Genomic DNA, 18,321 nt, shown 5'->3' with positions numbered 1-18,321 from the left:
GGAAAACCTTGAAAAATGTAAGTGGATATACATTAGTGTTGCTCAGACAAAATTTTCATTCATAGATACATAGCTCTTGCATAGGAACAAATTAGTCCCCAGTTAGGACATACAAAACGTGTAGCTCCTGCTCCGGGTGGAGGATTGCCTTGAGCAAATAGAAATTTCATATTTATTTGGTTGTCAGTATGAATAAATACTGTAGTATTGAAGTTCTGCAGACATTCACTGTTGCTACAATTATTTAAATTTAATGATAATTTTCATCACATAAAATATAGAAATCATTGATCTTTTTTCTAATAAAACCTCAGCACGTTTTTGTTGTTAAGCGAGTTTCTGTTCTTAAATGCATAGGCTGTTACCGCGTTCGCGGTTCTGTGCTTTGAATCTGTGCTGGTGGGCTGTGTTTCCAGCAGAACATGAACAAAACCTTCAGCCGGTGTGAAGCGCGATGGTGCCGTTTATTTCAGTAGAGCTTTCCTAATCTGCACCAATTGCAATTTTAGTGCTTTCTAAGTCTGGCATCCCAAGCACTGTGTGAATATTCCCTAGGTTTTTTAAACATATTTCATGCTTAATTTTTAATTTATGAAGTGCTTTCTACCTAATATTTTAATTAGTGGCGTTCCTTAAGTGTTAACTTGTAAACCGTGCAGTAATTGCTAAACTGTTCATTAATGGGGAAGCAATTTCATTCCTAAAGGAAGACGGCTGACTGGTCTGTGATATTTTCTTTGCAGGGTTTTTGCGTGGGGGGGGAGGGGCACGACAGGATGGGAGTCTAGTGTCTGAAATTGCCGAGGTCATCATAATTGATTATTTAGGTATTAATTTTATTGTATTTCTCTTCATGAAATGCAGAGGTTCATTTTTCATCAGGTAATATTTTGCTTGACGGTATTGCTAATGTCTATCAAGCTTTCTGGGTATATTCTGAAGCGTGTGGGAGAGGAGAGTTTTACATTAAAGGAGAAAGAAATGTCTGCAGTACTTTATTTTAAAACTGCAGTAGGCCTTCAGTGGCCCGGTGGATATTCGTCTGCGTGTGAAACACTGTGCTGAGCGGAAGGAGGGTGTTTGCTTAGCTTACAGATGTTCTTGTTTACAGCATTGCCATAATAATATTACTTTAGATACTTAAAAAAAAAAATCTTTTAACAATTAGCCAGTTTTCCGTTTTATTCTAAGGCTATTGTTCACTAAATCACAGCAAACACTGCTTTTTTTATGTTGCAACATACGAAACTGTAGAATATCCTTATGATTACAAATACCTTAATTATAAGCATATTGTCAAGTGTTTAAACTATGTGTTTGTTTTCAGTTACTTTTCTATTTTAGTCAAGAATTTCTTTTGCTTGTAGCAATAACATTTAACGCCCTGAGCACTTTTACACACCCGTAGCATTTAACCTTAGAACTCAGTTTCAAATCTTACAGTTCTGAAAACTGCTCTATTATGAATGAATTTTGCTTTGCAAATGTGTTTACAAAAGTTTATTTATAAACACACGCATTTTAAATGCTAGATGCAGTAAGGAACTGACTGGGGTTGTCTTAATACCACGTATGCATTTTACCATCCATCTGTGGGAGGTGTTAAGGTTTCTGACTTTCTTTTACATTATACTAAGGCAGATATGACCAGTTTTATATAGCAGTTTTAATTTCCTCAAGATTTAAAGAATGAATGATTGCCGTGTGTTGGGGGGGCGGGGGGTGTTTCTGGAGAAATATGTACAAACTGGATGAACAGTGTTATTTGGCTGAACTTCAATTATTTCTTGCAGTGCAACAGAAGAAGCTGAAATGTTTTGCCTTCCCAGAGAATCTCCTAAGCCCTATTGTATGTAAATGTAGACTTACAGAAGCCAGGCGAACGCAGTTCTTCAGAAAGTCATTTTCATCTTGCGATTACATCCTTAGCTGTCATAAAGATTAGTATGGCTCTCTATCCACAGAGCACTGAATAAATGAATGTATCAGCATGTAGCCTTGAGGAGCCCAATGCAATTTTCATCATGATAAATTGCATAATAAGCGAGAAAGTGTTTGCTTATTAATCCATAACAAGATTTAGATTGAAAATGGCCTGTTACATTCATGACAGATACTGTACCGGCTGCAGACAGACGAAGATGGAAAGAAATAGAGCAACAATGTGTGCAGGGGGTTAAGTGTGCATCTTACCCTCCCGGTGCCCTGCTGAGCTGCCCCTTTTTGTGCCTGATTTACCATGTACACAATAATAGTGCACAGCTGCCTGGCTTCTCTCCCTGATGTTAAGAACGTTTATGAAAGAGCTTTTATGTCAAGCTTCTGCTTATAAAAAAAAAAAAAAATCACAAAAAAAAAGCAGTGTTTTTCTTTTTTCCCCTTCTGAATTAAATAAATATCTGAGCTGTTATCCAAAACTCTGGTATTTATAACTCCTCCACTCTCCCAGTTCATCCTAGTCTCCAAAGGTTATACTGTGCTAGCCTGCCATGCTGAATGAAACTGCTCAGTTGTGAGGATTAAGAGTATTTTTCTAGCATTTATTAGGCTTTGATTTCTTGGCATGGATGACGATAGGGATCACTGCTGTCCGCTATTTTTGCTCTTTGAATTACAAGCTACAGTTTGATATAGTTTGATATAAAATACCAAAATCAGCAAATTGCACTCTAATCGATCCATATGTTTTTATATACATGTGTGTACTAAAATAATTAGGCTAAATCTCTTTAGTTTTGATTGTGTTTAGTGGAAAACATTCTGTACTTCTATGTTCTTATGGATTCTATCTGTGAAGCCGTAGGATATATAATAGGGACATCCCTAGTTTTCAAGTATGGTGGAACATTTTTAGAACATAGCCTAAACGATTGCTGAAATTGAGGGTTTTAAAGGGGAAATGTGGGCTGGGTGTTTGGTCCGAAAGGTGATGTGGCAAGTTACTGTATGCTGCCACTACAGAAATGATTTGAACCTGGAAATAGCAGGGATTTGTGTCTGTGTCAGTTCTGGTTTAGGTCTTTGATTCCAGGAGGCTTAAGCTCAGTCTAGATGAGCTGCAGCTGTATCACGCGAAGGGCAGCTGTCCGTCGGCACCTGCAGCCTCTCGTGGAGGCTGAGGAAGAGGAGTACCACACTTGCTGGCTTTATGCCACAGAGGGAGTTTGGTTCCGCCCGTTCGTTCAGCCATCACTTCAAGGCTGCCTGTATCAACATGCTGAAATTTCACATTCTTATTCCCATGAAGTTTTCATCTGGCATTGCTTTATGGAAGTCAAGAAATGTAGAGATCCAATTGCTACATTTTCTGTTCACCGCTATTGAAACCTTTTCTGTCCACCTTTTCCTAGGTATGACCTACAGCTCTGCCCAGGTAGCTTGTTCTCTTCCACTTGTTTTAAGAATCAGCTTTTTTAATGCATCTTCCTTATTTTTTTGTAGATAGGGAAGTACATAAACATTACTCTGAAGTTGTGATAACTTGTGCTAAGCATCTAAACAAGTTATCTTTTAAAAATCTATATTTTGTTGACAACATTATTCAAATAGTATATTGGTTCCCAAAGAACTCAGGGTGTTCAGATTACTGGCATGGGGGTAGTTGGTGATGGATTTGGGAAGGGAGAGAGCATCATTCCCTGCTGATGCAGGATACTGGCCCCTGAGATCAGTCTTCTAGAAATGAGCTAAAAGGCACAAATCGAGCATAAATAGATACAGTAATAAATCCCAAGTTTTTTTTACTGTCATTTGCAGGTAGCATATCATCTCCGGTGTTAAAGGCATGTGTTATAGCACAAGCTGCATCCATTTTGTCTGTTATGTGTACAGAAATGATTCCTCAAATGTCTGCTTACAGTGCAGTGGGAAGTCAGGGGGCAGGATGAGGACAAGAGGGACAACACGTGCTGCCGACTCTTGCTGGATGTACAGAAGTCCTAAAACTCATCCATACAAGAATAGAAGTCTGGGTGTGAAAGGCAGCATTTCCCTCTGTACGTTAGTTTTGCATCTGCTTTGGTTTTGTTCTGGGTTTTGGTGCAGTGAGCCTGTCCCATCTCACAGAGCTTTCCTCTGAAAGAGGACGTGCAGAGCAGCTGGCCCAGCCCCAGGAGGGGGTTAATCTCTGCCCACATACTACCACTGCTGAGCCATGCTAATGAATTAACAAAAAGCCTGTTGCTTTTCAGGAAAATGCACGCTTTACCAAGCACCCTGTAAGGAAAAGTACTGCTGGCAGAAACACGAAGCCTTTTTAGAGAAAAAAACTACTGAGGCCTGGGGGTTTGATTGCTTTCGGGAGATAATGAGCCCCTCCGAAAGCCTGACTCTGATACCTCCTTCTTCCTGGTGCATCGCTTTTGTCTGTAACATCTGTACAGGATTTTTTAAATTATAGTCAAATATGGTTTTACAAGTAAAAGGCCAACGGGGACATCTTTATTGTTGCAGAGACTTTATTGGTTTTCAAATTCAGTAATTTTAATGCATACAGTGATGGTGAGGAGTGGGAAGGAAAATGACAAACTTTGGTTTGTATATATGTGAATTCAGATCTGTAAAATGGTGATCCATACCTCATCTTGTTGTTGCTCTGGAAAAATAGTTCATTTGGCAGAGAATGCATTAACCACCCTGAAGTTCTTTGTTGCAAAGTGTTTAATTTGTAAGCTTCCACAACATAAAATCAGATATTGCCCAGAGGATTATATTTAAGGACACTTTAAAAAAAAAAAAAAAAAAGACAGAATGTGTCATCCTCTATAGACGCCTCCCTCTCTAAATTAAAGAAATAAGTAAAGTAACTGTTCGGTTACCACATGCTACCTAAATTCTCTACAAGAGCGTAAACAGATTTTGTAATAAGATAGTTGGGTTTGTAAACTTCTATTACTCTTTACAAAAAAATTCTGGTCAAAGAGCACTGGGGAAGAGGAACCCCTTCAAATAGTGCCCAAGAGGAGACTTTCGGTGCATCTGAGGAAGTGCGACATCACGCTTATTTTCTCTTACTCACACTTTCACATGTGATCTCCTGTTGAAGTGTTGGGGGAAAACCCCCACCTTTTGTGCTCTCCATCCTGGCTCTGAAAATGTAGATTTCCTTCCGTCTCACTTCCAAATAACGTCATTGTAAAGTCTAGCGTAAGAAACATCAGAATAAAATAATTTTTCTGGTTTAGCCTGAAAGAAGAAAAGCTCTCAAATGTTATTGTCACAAGGGGAATAGACAAATCAACCCAAACACTTTTGGAGTTTGAACAAGTGAACTGGTGCTTTTTCTTGCCATTTTGAGTCCTGTGGGTTTGAACGCCATGGCCTTTGTGGCATAGCGTGATGGAAATGCTGACACTATTGTTCATGGGAGTTTGCGCCTGGAATACAAGATGTGTATTGTGATTTCCACATCTTTTGGGTTGTTTCAATTTCTCCTTTCCCCTCATTTCTTTTCAGAGCAGGTTGTGTCCAACTCTGTTTTCAGAGCAGAATGAACTTTGTTGACCCTGATAAACCAGATTTTACAAATTTGGAAGCATCGGGAGATGCTAAAGGGATAGAAGTGTGGAATGATTATACTGTTCTCCATGACTCTGCTTTTATTTTCTGTGGCTTGCCTGCCACAGAGGTTGCTGGCAGCTTTCTGGTTTAAAGAAGTCTTGAGGCTCCTCTAAGGTGTAAGGGCTAAGCCAACCAACCCAGTGGGTCCAGAGGAGTAAAAAGAGAGATCTTTTGGCCATTTGCGTCCCAGGTATGCTGAGCAAAGTGGACACAGCTGAACCTTTGAAGGTTCGGAGGCCAGCAGCCTCTGAACTAGTGCAGGCAGGCTGAGGATTGGGAGCAGTGCGTTCCCATTCAGCCATTCTCATAGCATCAAATGTGTGAAATGAGTGCTGTGGGAGAGCTGGAAGCGGCAGCCCTGACCTAAACAATCCCTCTGGCAGCAGCGGGACTGCGCGGATGAGTAAAGGCTGCAGAATGAGAGATGTCTGGTTATGGTTGCTGTTGGTGCAGAGCAGCTAATGGTGCTTTCTGGTGCTCTGTTGTCGCTGTATTGTGCATTGTAGTGAGCCATAGCTTACCCAACTGGGCCATCCTCGGCATTTGGAGATGCATGGTGTTCTTCTGAAACTGCAGCTTCGAGATAAGATTATTTCACTGGACTAGTACTCATTTTATTGAATGTATTTTTTTTTCTCATGTACATCTGTCAAAGTATTAAACCATTTGAAATCACATTGATAGTAGAGAAAGCTGCAGACTTTATCTTTTTTCATATAATAAAACTATCTTGTATTGTTAACGTGCACTTGAATTACATAGTTTCTTTAATGACAAGCTTCACTTTTATTAACACTTAGCATTCACATACACCCATAATATAATCAGCTAAGGTGTAGGAACTGCTTTAAAACTCGATGCCTCTGTGTTGGCCGGTTAGTGCCGCTCACTTCACGTGTTCGGGAGCAGCAATCTTCCTGTGCAGCGTGGGAGGATCCGCTCCCTCTCTGAGCCTCAGAAACAGTGATTGCTGCCCATGGTCGTATGCAGAAAAGTACTTCATTTCCAAAGAAAAAGAGTAAGCCTATATATGTTGTTTACAGGTTAATACCTTTTTTGTTACTTAATCTCTAAGTAAAATAAGCAAAGAGGAGGGATAGCTGAAGAGGGGTTTCAGTGCATTCTCAAACATAATTTTTCACGACTTAGCAAAATCCATGAGGAATTGCAGCATCCTCAAATGGTGGACTGATACCAGGAATGACCAAAAGAAACTATCTTTTGTTTTGTCTTTTTTTTTTTAATATATATTTAAAAAGACTTCAAGGGCTACTGCTTGCTGCTTGGTGGAAGTGTGGTCATAGCAGCAGGATTAATCAGACTGTATGTCAGAGGAAAATGTTAAAATGTTTTAGAGCTGGCAAACTGATTTGTGGTCTCTCTTTCCTTGCTGCAATAGTCACGTCAGAGAAAGTTTCCTTTGTGGGATAGGTTGAATGTTTCAGGTTAATTCAACACATCCTCATTCCCAGGTGTTCCCTCCCCTTCCATAAAAGCCCGATTCCATATCGGAGCACGTTCTGCCCTGTTTTCCCCATAGCTCTTTCCCCAACATTTCTTCCCCCTGCACAGCTGCAGTTTTCCCTTGGTGAAATGTCCTCTTCCAGGGAGACCTGCGTGCCTGCAGTGCATCGAAGCCAGCGCTGAAATACTGCCTCGCCACAATGCTGCTCCTCCCTGATCTGTAACCCTCATTGTCTGAGTGCCTTTGAGTGCTGCTGAATTCTGTACTCTTGTATTTAGACACAGATCAGATATCTCTTTATGTATTAGATTGGTTTACTAAAGGCACAAAGTTGTTAGCCTGGAGAGGTACCAGTGCTCTGGGTCCATGGACTGGGAATGCTTTGGGTGGCCTGTGGATGGGAGTGCAGGAAGGATTTGTGGAATTGCTGGATAATGTACAACTAGCCTAACGAAACTGGGCTCTGCTGTGACATATGCAGCAACGGTAGTTAAATAGTACAATTTTAAGAAAAGAAGGTTTCAGACAAAAATAAGCTTCTGTATCTTCTTTGTCAGGTACATATTCTCTCAATTACCAAATACTAGATTTTTTTTTTCTTCATGTAGTTATTGGGTACTTGTTATTACTTTATTGTTTCCTGCATTTATCTTGTCACAGCAAATAAAAGCATTGTGTATGGAAAATTTAGATGCCAGTTAATCCCTTACTGCTATTCAAAGAATTGCAGTAAAAACCTCAGTGTTAGAAATTCTAAAGAGCATTTGAATAATTTCAGTAATTAGAAAGCATAAGGTATGGGGCTGTCTGTCATCTCATCATACTGCTGCAACTGAGTCATGCAGTGAAGAAAACTAAACCGAATAGATTTGGTGGTTTTAGTTCTCAAGAAGCTTCTTGTTTTACTCTCCTATAACCAGCGCTTAGCTGAATTAAGGAGAATTACTATGAACAGGGTTTAAAATGTTGTAAAAGAATAAACCATAAATTCTTGGGAAGACATTCTTCGTTTACCTTGTCTTCAGTTGGGTGATATGTATTCAGCACATACAGATAATTTGTTAACAAGGCCTTTTTAACACTTTGGACAGATGCACATACTGTTTTCAATCTTCATGGTTAATTATTCGATTTTGTATTTGATGATAGAACACCCTGACTCCTAATCACTGCTCATTGTTGGAAGTCCATTATATTCTAACTGTTTGAGTGCTCCCGTTGACCTTGAACTGACATTATAAGCTGTTTCTAATCTTTTCACTCTATATTTCTAATGCTCCTTTTCTTTCTCCCCTCTTTGTCTGGTGCCCGTTTAGCATCACAATGGGGCTGCCCCTGAGCCCTGCCGCTGGCTCTGCCCGCTCGGCGCGGCACGCTCTCTCCCTCATCGCCACCGCCAGACCACCCGCCTTCATCACCACCATCGCCAAGGAGGTGAGCAGGGCCGGTCAGCTCGGCTGCAGCAGCTTTTCGTCTGACCTTTGAGGCTCCAGGCTTACGAACAGAGATAGAATCAAATGTCCCTCCCTTCCTCCCCAAAAAGGGAAACAGCAAGTGTAATATTTGTATGCCTGCAGATATCCAAATCACCCATAACTTATGATAGGAGCAATATTTAACTGAGTCCGATGAGTTGTGTCTGTCTTAATTTGTTGATTCCTGGTTATGTAAACTCCCAATAGCAACGTGTATAATCCTGCTTTCTGTAAGCAATGCACACACGACCCCATTAAGTATGAATTAAAACGGAGTGGGGAGTTAACCGTGGGCTTTGGAGGGTGAGGAGGAGGGGACGCTGCTGTGAGGTCAGTGTAGGCTGGGCACGGTCTGTCTCGGAGTCATCTGAGTGAACCCAGATACAGCATGGAGCTTTGGCTGAGCTAAAGCAATAGGATGGACCATGTTCAGTGGCTGGCCAAAAAAAGCCCGTTATAAAGCAGCTGTCGAACGTCTAAAGACAGACGTTCAAGTATGTGAAAATCATGGAATCAAGACCCAGGCATTTGCTTATCTTGACCTTTGGTTTTATGAGATTAAGAATTACTTAAAACAGGTAAACCCTTGTTTAAAAACTACATCAAGGATAACCATTAGTGGCTCTGCTGATTATGAGTAACTGGACAGGGGAAATAATCCATAGGTCTCAAAGTAAAGCACAACATTCTGCCTAGTACAGGCTTTCTTAATGTAATGCGTGCATATAACTGTAAGCACAGATGGAGAATATTCAGAGCGTCTGAGTTTCCATGTGTAACCTTGCTCTTTGGTAGGTGCACAGACACACTGCCCTCGCAGCGAACACGCAGTCTCAGCAGAATATTCACACCACCACTCTCGCTCGGGCCAAAGGGGAGATCCTGAGAGTCATAGAGATACTTATTGAGAAGATGCCTACCGACGTTGTGGACCTTCTTGTGGAGGTAACGCTGTTCTGCCCTGTCTGCTTGTGGGTTTGATGCGACAGTGAATAATGTGTTGGCCTGGAGTCAAATAATAGAATTTCTTTCTGTGTGGACCATAAACCTTTTTGCGTGTGAAGAGGATTTGTTTTATACCAACCAGCTCATTTTTTGAACTTTAAAAGCTTAAAATGCACTTAAATTGCATTAAATTACATTGTTGGAGGAAAAACCCCCGCAAGAGAATTTGCTGGAGGTACGGTGTGCTCATCGCACTGGTACTTGGGCACACTGGGGGATCACGTAGATGTTTTTATCTGTTGCATTCGATGATGCTGATGAATATTGTTGAAGAATGGTACAGATGATATAACAGATTTGTAACTTTGATACTGATTCCCAGAGTCCTTTTTCACACCAGAGCTACTTAAAGAGCTCCAATAGCTTATGTTTACCAGTAGTTTGTTGTTTTGTAACTGTTTACAGGTACTCTGAATGGTTCCAGTTGCCAGTACTGTTGCTGTTGTAAACTCTATTGTATGCAAGACAGTTCTTGTTTGTTTTATCCCAATTGTATTTTAAAGTTAGATATCAAAAGATGCAGGCAGGCACAGAAATTCTCTGTTTTTGCCTGTTAGAACTTTTATTATGAAACATAAAATACAGTACGTTAAATGATTTTAACTTTTGCTTCCAAGGTTATGGACATCATCATGTATTGCCTTGAAGGATCTTTAGTTAAGAAAAAGGGTCTTCAGGAATGCTTTCCAGCCATCTGCAGGTGAGCTCTTCCTCCAAGAATACTGTGAAGTAAATCCTAGGGTCACCAGCAGGATATATTTCTTACTTAAGAGTGAAACAATCTTTTACGTGATGCTTGCCCCTTAAAACAGCAAATGTGAAGAGTGTTTTTAGCTCACCCATAAGCCTTTGTAGGCTTTTAGTTGTCTGCCACATCTGACAGAGATGTGGATCAGAAAAGAAAAGCATTAACAGCTCCTTGAAGTTTGGATATTTTAAAAGCCCAAAAAGAGGAAAGCATTGTGTAATCTCTTGAAAAACTCTGTCCTGCTACCCCTCCATGTATCCTTGCTACTCCATTGGAACAGCGACACAAGCTGAGCAGATTCCTCCAAAGGATTTATCAATATCTTTGTTGTTACAAAAATTAGAATAATGTACTTGAGTAACAAGTTAGATTCCAATATGCACAACCTGCCTGAGTGAATTAGTTGCCACCATCAAAGCGACTGGGGGAAAAAAGAAAATGGTGACAGCAGAAAATAAGGATGTGGTTTGGGGGTGTGGTGGTGGTGTTCCCAGATACCCCGTGCAGGGGGCTTGCATAAATGCCTTACAGCCGACTGCCGTCCCTTAGTACCTTCAGACCAGGCCATGAGCAGCCGGGATAAGGTACGTGTCAGAGTGAGATTCCCCCATGTGCTGAGGACCCAGGGCTTGTCAAAGCAGGAGCTCTTTACTTGCGTTTCTCTTTGCTTGCCTTTCAAGATCTGTTGTCAGCAGCACAGTCCTTCAGCAAAGCATGCTCTCACACCAGGAGTTTAGCCAAATAGCAAATAAGCTTTTCATTTATAGGAAATCTAAGCCTGACTCCGTTGTGCTCACCAAAACATCCTCCAATGTAGAATTTTGAGAATAAATGTTATTTCCTTTGTGGCAATAGCTAACTGCTGTGATCTGCCTAGTAGCTGGCAGTAGGGCATAGTTATCGGAGGAGATCATCATCTCCTGGCCAGGCACTTCCACGTCCTTCTGAGCTGTTCACACAGCTGTGTAGCAGTGCCATCCCATAGGAAAGATCAGTGAAATGGAAAGTATCAAATGCCTTGCTGGAATAGAGCCTTGCTTTCTCTGCCCTGTGACTGTCTCCCAGGCGTCCACCGAGCGAGCAGGCTGTCCTCAAAATTGTTCTTGTAGGCAGCGAGTAGCACCCTCGCCTTCGTGGTAGGAGGCTGCCCTCTCCCCTGGTTTTGGAAACATTTCTGGGATGCTCGCACTGGACACAGGAGATTCAATTGAAATTAAACCTCGCAAAGTGTAGGGAGCGCTGCTGGTCACTTAGAGCTGCCCCGCACTCTGCAGCATGTGGACACGGCTTTGGCAGCATTTAAAGCTTTCCATCTGTGGCAACAGGCAGCTCGGTAAAATAACAAGCATGAATTTGCACAAAATCAACGGGCAAGAGAAGCGCAGGGGCTGTCTTGTGCTCACGTTGTCGGTGACTCGGCAGTTCGGAGGGCCCTGAAAGGCACAAGTGGCGGGGGCGCTGCCGGCTCCCACTGCCCTTCAGTGGGAGTGCAGCATCGTCAGTCGTCTTTGTCTTGGGCTAGTTCTACTTCACTCTTAAAATGGTACTTTTACATAGTAAAACGCGATTTATAAAATGGGATCATTTACAGTATCTTTAGACTATGATAAATATCCCAGTTATACTGTTAAACTAGTACAACCAATAAATTATAATAATCATCTGTCGACCATTACATTTTAATTTAATAAGCTATTAAAATGTTGAATAGTTTCAAGAAAAGAAAAATTATCCTGTTGACAGGTAGGATACTGATAGAGGTAATCTTCCTTTTTCCTGGTACTTTAAAAGGCTTACCTTAAAATATAAATGCAAGGATAAGTGGGAATTAGTGCAAAAATCTCCCTATTCCTGTTGTATTTTTATAGTGATAGGTTATCTTAAAATTTTGTTAAATTACTAGTAATATTTCCTATTCTACATAGTTATAGCCATTGTAAAAATGATACAGCACCCCACCGATGTGATCGTTCAGCCCAATGGAAATTTTCATCAGATTTTAGCAAATGGTAGAATCTCTGGAGAGATTCCAAGTGGAAGCACTTTGACATAATCCTATTGTTAATTCTTTTAATATCGTAGTGCTCTTTCTGCTGTACTGCATTATGTGCACCCCTGTTGTGGCAAAATCATTCAGGTGTCCCAGTGCTTGGTGTGCAAGCTCTTCTGCCTCAGAGGACATTATAGAAGTACCTTACTCATGGCTATAATGGCAAATGTTTGTTGGTGCCTCTGCGGTCTCTTGGAAGCGATGTTCCTCTTTCAGCAGAACATTAAACCCAGGGCCAGGAGCAGCAGTGTGCTGGGTTAAAGTACCTGATTATCATCCCTCTCGGGTTTTCAGGTTTTTTTACTGTTGTACAAATGTAGCAGTCATGCCATTAATTGCTGTGAGCATGACTCAATCCTGATGGGTGGTGATGAGGTAAATCCATCACTGTGGGTATTTTTGGATATCATGTCTTACAGCATATGATTTTGGCGTCTATTTGTTTTTCCCATAAGTGTTATTCTTTATAGAGGATCATAATACCTTTTGGCATGCTCTATGCAAACCCATTTCTTATCAGAATAAAATAACTATTGAAGTACAATGCAATGAATATGAAATATTTCTGAATTTCTTTAAAATTATGAAGGATAGTATTGAAGGCTGCAAAGTTCTGTTTGACTTGAGCATTTTCCAGATTCAGCAGTTGTATTATAGCTGAGTGGTCCCTGATGGACTCTGCTTGGTCAGGTCATGTATTTAGTACAGGCCAATGAGTTAAAGCAGTCTGTGTAATGGTATGGTCTCACACGAGAAGATAGATTAAATTTAAAATAACAAGTGTTTTAAATGGCTATATTCAGGTTTTAAAACAGTTGATGGGCCTTCACTGAACCCCAGTTTTGCTGCCAGGCCCAGCAGCCCCATTTCCAACAGGCAAGCGTGCTTGCTAGTATTTGATGGAAGAAGAAAGATCATCGTTTTCCTAATCGGTCATTAACCCAGCTTACTTACGCTGAGTTCCCACCCTGCAGCGTGGCATCCAGGTGGTTAGCCTACTGCACGATGCCAGCTTTAGCTCAGCTTGCAGGCTTTGCAGCGTGTTATCCCCACGTCGTCTGGCTGGTGACTTGTATTGCGGAGGACCTGGTGGTACGCGTGGAAGAGACTGGTGAGGAGATCACAGGGGGAGACTGGACCATCTTTACCTTTATGTTCCCAGTTTTCATTTGGAAAAGATAGGAGGGAAGGCTATGTGCAGGTCACAGCTCATCCTTTAACGTGGAGGATTAGCTGGTACCAGCAACAGCAGCACAATCCTGTCAGCTCCAGCAGAGTTCCTCCAAAAGCTGGAAGAAGTGCTCTGCTGACCGATGGAAGCTTCTCTGCTGAGCAGTAATGGGGCAGCACTCCGAGCAGGGTCTCCGTTAAGATGCCAACTATGGATATAGATGCACCAGCTTGCAAAAACAAATTTGTAGCATAGTCTAAATACATGCTGGCACATCGTTCTCTATTGAACTCTACCACACGGACGTTCAGAAAGGGGTGCAAAGGATTAAAATATTTAAATCTATGTGTGGTTGTAACAATGCTAAGCTAACTAAAAGATAAAGAATGAGGCTAAAGAGCTGACGACTGAATGTCAGTTTAAGGAGTAATTTTTTTTAGAAAATTAAACGCAAAAACATCTATTTCCTTGAAGCTTTTTTCCCCAGACTCTCTGTTGTTATGTAGTCTGATGGATTCTTCTTTTCAAAGAAAAATACTGACTCAGCACTCTGTCTAAATGGGCATTTAAATGCAGTAAGGAGAGAAATGCTGTTTGCTTACATGTAATAGTATGTGATATTCTCTTTCTGAATCTGTTGGAGGAGACAAGTGGACTATGCCCATTCAGTAATGTAATAGAATTAATGGCGATATGAAACATTTTATACAGAAACTTTTTGTTGTCCATTTTACTTGTAACGATCAAGCAGTGTGTGTGTTTTTTATAAGTTTATATATGTAAATCATGAGTTTGCTGGTTATATAAAATAGCCTTAAAAATAGCCCCCTCCCTCTTCACCTGGGGCACCACTTTAATTGTGCAGGTGTCTGCAGTTTGATATGAAATGGTGAAAAATGCAAATGCTCTCTTGTTACAGTCCCATGCCTTATTCACCATGTGTGGCGGGCTTTAGACCCTGTGGGTACCTGCTTGCCCACAGCATTATCTGTCTTCTCTTCTTTTTTCTCATAACTGGCTCCTGCCTCTCTTGCTCCCGAGCTATTTACCAACAGCTTTTGATTTTTTTCTAAGCACTCCTTTTTGTCGTCTTAATAATAAATGAGAAACTATTATTATTATTCAATAATAAATAAATACGTTGTGTGGCCGCCACTGACCAAAGGAATATGAAAAGCAGATTGATGAGGCAGATGCTGGCTGCAAAAGAAAGTAACAGAGGTGGTACGTGGCCTGGAAGTATTTCCATATCCCAAGAAAAGGGAGTGTTAAAAAGCTGCCCATCATCCTATGCTTTGGAAGGGAGGGTTCTGTGCTGGCCACAGCACGTGGCAGTATGGGATAGCACATCTGATGGCTTGGTAGGCTTTCGTGAAGGTCTTTGCGATATTGGTTGGCTGTGCCAGGTAGAGTAAGAGTTAGATAAGGAAATAATTGGTGTAGCCTAAGCAGGTTTTGTCTCTGTCTTGTCCTCTCGAGTGGGAATTATCAGCAGAGCTGTCAGGTCTTTCACGGTCAGCGCCTTCCCTTTGGTCTTGCGTGAAGTCATCTGCGTCCCTCTGCTGCAGCACCTTCTTCTGTGCAGGTGCAGCTGGTGAGCCTGGTCCGAGGCACCCGGGTGTGGGCCCTGGGCGGCCGCAGATGGGGGGGGGCAGTGCCTCGGGAGGGGCCTCCCTGTGTCTGCCCCGCTTTGCTATGAGGATGTGCACCGGCCCCACAAGTGGGGTGGCACCCCTTCCACCAGAAGGGGACGGGGGGCTCGCGTGGGGTTGTGGATGGGGAAGGGCAAGGGGAAGTACTGAAGGGCAAGTGAAAATATTTCATGGAAGGTACCGTGAGAGTCCAAGAGCGAAGCTGAAAGCGGCGAGCCGGGGAGGGATGATGGACATGGCAGACATCCTCGGGGATCGATGGACAGGGACGCAAAAGTGCGTCTGAGCTGCTTAGTCTTGCCCTTTCTCCTGCACAACAACTAGCAATTTTCTTTCTTTTTTTTTTCTTTTTTTTCTGTAACACCATGTTTCATGCTGTTTTTCTTCCTGACTGCTATCCTGCACTGCAGAAACAAGTGTATCATACCTGTATGAGAGCAGTTGCTACGGCACTCTGGGAATCCTGAAGAACAAGGAGATAGATCATTGTAAGATTTGTTGTTTGAAGCCATAAATATGGTCAGCAACATATTTTTATAGACTGATTCTAGAAATCTCTGGCACACATTGTTATAGTAAAACCTAACCATAAAATTAAAAGTTAATTGGAAATGCAGTTGGCAGTTTTCACAGGTCTGCTCTCCCTTTTCGAAGGAAGGCACGATACTCCCAAATACTTGAATTTGAAATAAGGATTTTGAGTCTCTTGTGTTTCAAGGTGTAGAAATTCCTTGAGTTTTGCAATTGGTTGAATTCAAATTGATGCCTGAATGTTAAGGACTATTGCATGCTTCTCAGTTCCTTTTCACCTGAAGGATGTTATTAGATTTTTTTTTTTCCGCCCCCCCCCCCCCCCCCCCATGCCAAACAACAATTTATGAGTTTGCATATTTTTCCCTATGCTTTCTCTCATTCTTTCGCATTTGATTTTCAAGGAAAAATGCTTTGAAATCAGTCAGGGTGTTAAGATTGTCTTGTTTAACCATTTCACATCCAGCATTATTGCGGTGTTCCACTGTAAACAAGATATGCACGTGGACATTCAGGGACCTGGTGATTATCGCATAGATTATTCCCAGACTCAACGGAAGTGTTCAACGCTGTATAGTAAAAATAAATAAATCTGCTATGATTCTGCGGTAATGTATCAAACATCAGTTGGGTTTGTTTGCTGAATGCCAAGTATGAAAACTGGCAGCTGATGGATTTTTAAATCAAATCTCTGTTCTAGCACTAATGTTAATTACCCAATGGCATCGCAAATTAATTTTAACATCATGCAGGCAGGTCAGATCTCACCTGTTACTTGTTATAATTTTCAATGCAGGTTCTACATGGTCAGCTATTACGAGCGAAGTCACAGAATAGCAGTGGGAGCTCGCCATGGTTCAGTGGCCCTCTACGACATCCGGACTGGGAAATGTCAGGTAAATAAATCATTGTGACTTCCTCCCCATAAAGTGTGGAAGTTATTGAAAGGAAAGAGCAGCGAGCTCTGCATCAGTTGACATGCTGAGCTGCTGGAACATTATGGATAATGCTGAGGGGATCGATAGTTTAATGAAGGACTCAAAGTATATAGAGCCCTACTGTCTTCATTCACTGGAACTGAATGGGTCCCACAGATGGGTTAATAATGAAAGCCTAAAGTTAGGGGATACCCCTGCTCTGAAATAAATGAAAAATCTGATTTTTAAAAGTTAGGGTTTATAGCAGTATACTTACCTACTATCGAAGTCACAGAGAAAATCCACTGAGGGGTTTTTTTTCCCCTAAAATGCCTCTCTGCAAAATGCCATGATGCTTATGTTTGAGGTGTTTATACTTTTCTGATGTTAAATAAGATACATATTTTCTTACCAGTTAGCAGTGACCTAGAAGAGGGTATACTTAAGGATAATGTTGAAATGAGTGCTTGGAATTAAAAATGTTTAAATGACAAAGTATTTGTCTTATCTTTTCAGAAACGTTCATTGGTAATGTTCTTTACTATTCCTTGTACTATGTGATCAGCTATTATTTCTCATTGAATTTCAATAGTCTTTATGTAAAGCTTGGATAAAACATCTGTATTTTGAATCTGCCTTATTCTTTTTTTCTGTGCATGTAAATATAATTTTTTTTTTGTTTGTTTCTAAAAGCTGTTATCTTTAGTCCTTACAAAATGTGCATTAAGGGGAAAGTGGCATAGATTTCTTCCTGCTAGATCTGTAGCGTCACTCAGTACTTTTCTGGCAGAACCACATGCTTAGGTATACATGGCTGGTTCATTGTCTATTCAGAAATTCTGGGGTTTATTTTCCAAATCTAGTAGCGGACAACATTGTATGTTCCGGTATTTTTTGTTTAGACAGCCGTCCTATGGAAGCTAAGATGGCCATATTTATTTTATAAATAGCTATATAATGCAAGCAAATAGGAAATGTGGACTGCTCTATCTTGTTCTAGCTTAAGTCATTTGGATCATGATTTATTAATTTAACTATAAAATGGGTCCACAAGAACTGCTGTGTATTGATATATCCGATGTCACTGAGCATTTTTGCTGCCCTGCAGTCCTAGCCAAGATGACCACCAGGCTGCAGAGCTGTGCGTATCCCTCTTTCCAAATATGTTTCCTTGATTGTCTGTGTGAGGAACCTGTGCATGTTGCATGACTTTTTTCCCCCCTATTCAGCAGCCAGCGTGATGAAGCAGCTGAACATCTCCGGCTGGCCATTAGGAGATACTGACCACAGTCCCTTTCAGTGTGCATCATCACACTGAAAATGGAGAGTGCAAAGTCCAGATAAGTCTGGGAAGTCTTGGCATCTGAAACTAACAGCTAATTCCTGATGCTGTTGGAGAGGGAGAGGTGAAGAGCACAGCTGTACACGTCCTTACATCTGTTTTCAGAGCACAAGGAGAGCGGTGACAAACCCCGTCCTTCCATTTAGCAGCAGCATTTAACCAGTGCTGTCATCCTTGCACTTTTAACTTTGTCTAATTCCTACTTCAGCTACTGAGCTGGCTCTGAGGTGAGCAGAGGAGTTTGTTAGTGTACGGGGTAATTCTGGCATGTCTGGCTTCACCATGTGAGTTGTGGGTGGGTCTGTAACACATCTTACACGACCCGGTGATCCGCAGCAGTTCTGCAGATGCCCAGAGGTGCTGGTAGGCAGGACAGCAAAGTGTGCTTACAGCTGCATGTGTGTCT

The 18,321-nt window shown here is 41.4% G+C and overlaps 1 protein-coding gene across 1 annotated transcript in view; it reads left to right on the top strand.

Moving 5' to 3' along the window:
* Positions 1-18,321, top strand: part of WDR7 (WD repeat domain 7) — a 133,897-nt gene that overhangs the window by 87,329 nt on the left and 28,247 nt on the right. Inside the window, exons 22-25 of the mRNA XM_009323058.1 lie at positions 8,341-8,458; positions 9,295-9,444; positions 10,122-10,204; positions 16,453-16,552. Of these exons, the coding sequence (XP_009321333.1) occupies positions 8,341-8,458; positions 9,295-9,444; positions 10,122-10,204; positions 16,453-16,552 (451 nt within the window). The remainder of the gene's footprint in view (positions 1-8,340; positions 8,459-9,294; positions 9,445-10,121; positions 10,205-16,452; positions 16,553-18,321) is intronic.

This window comes from Pygoscelis adeliae, unplaced genomic scaffold (genome assembly GCF_000699105.1).
Source record: "Pygoscelis adeliae isolate BGI_AS28 unplaced genomic scaffold, ASM69910v1 Scaffold174, whole genome shotgun sequence".
Taxonomy (NCBI): Eukaryota; Metazoa; Chordata; class Aves; order Sphenisciformes; family Spheniscidae; genus Pygoscelis; species Pygoscelis adeliae.
This window is presented reverse-complemented; position numbering and strand designations above follow the sequence as displayed.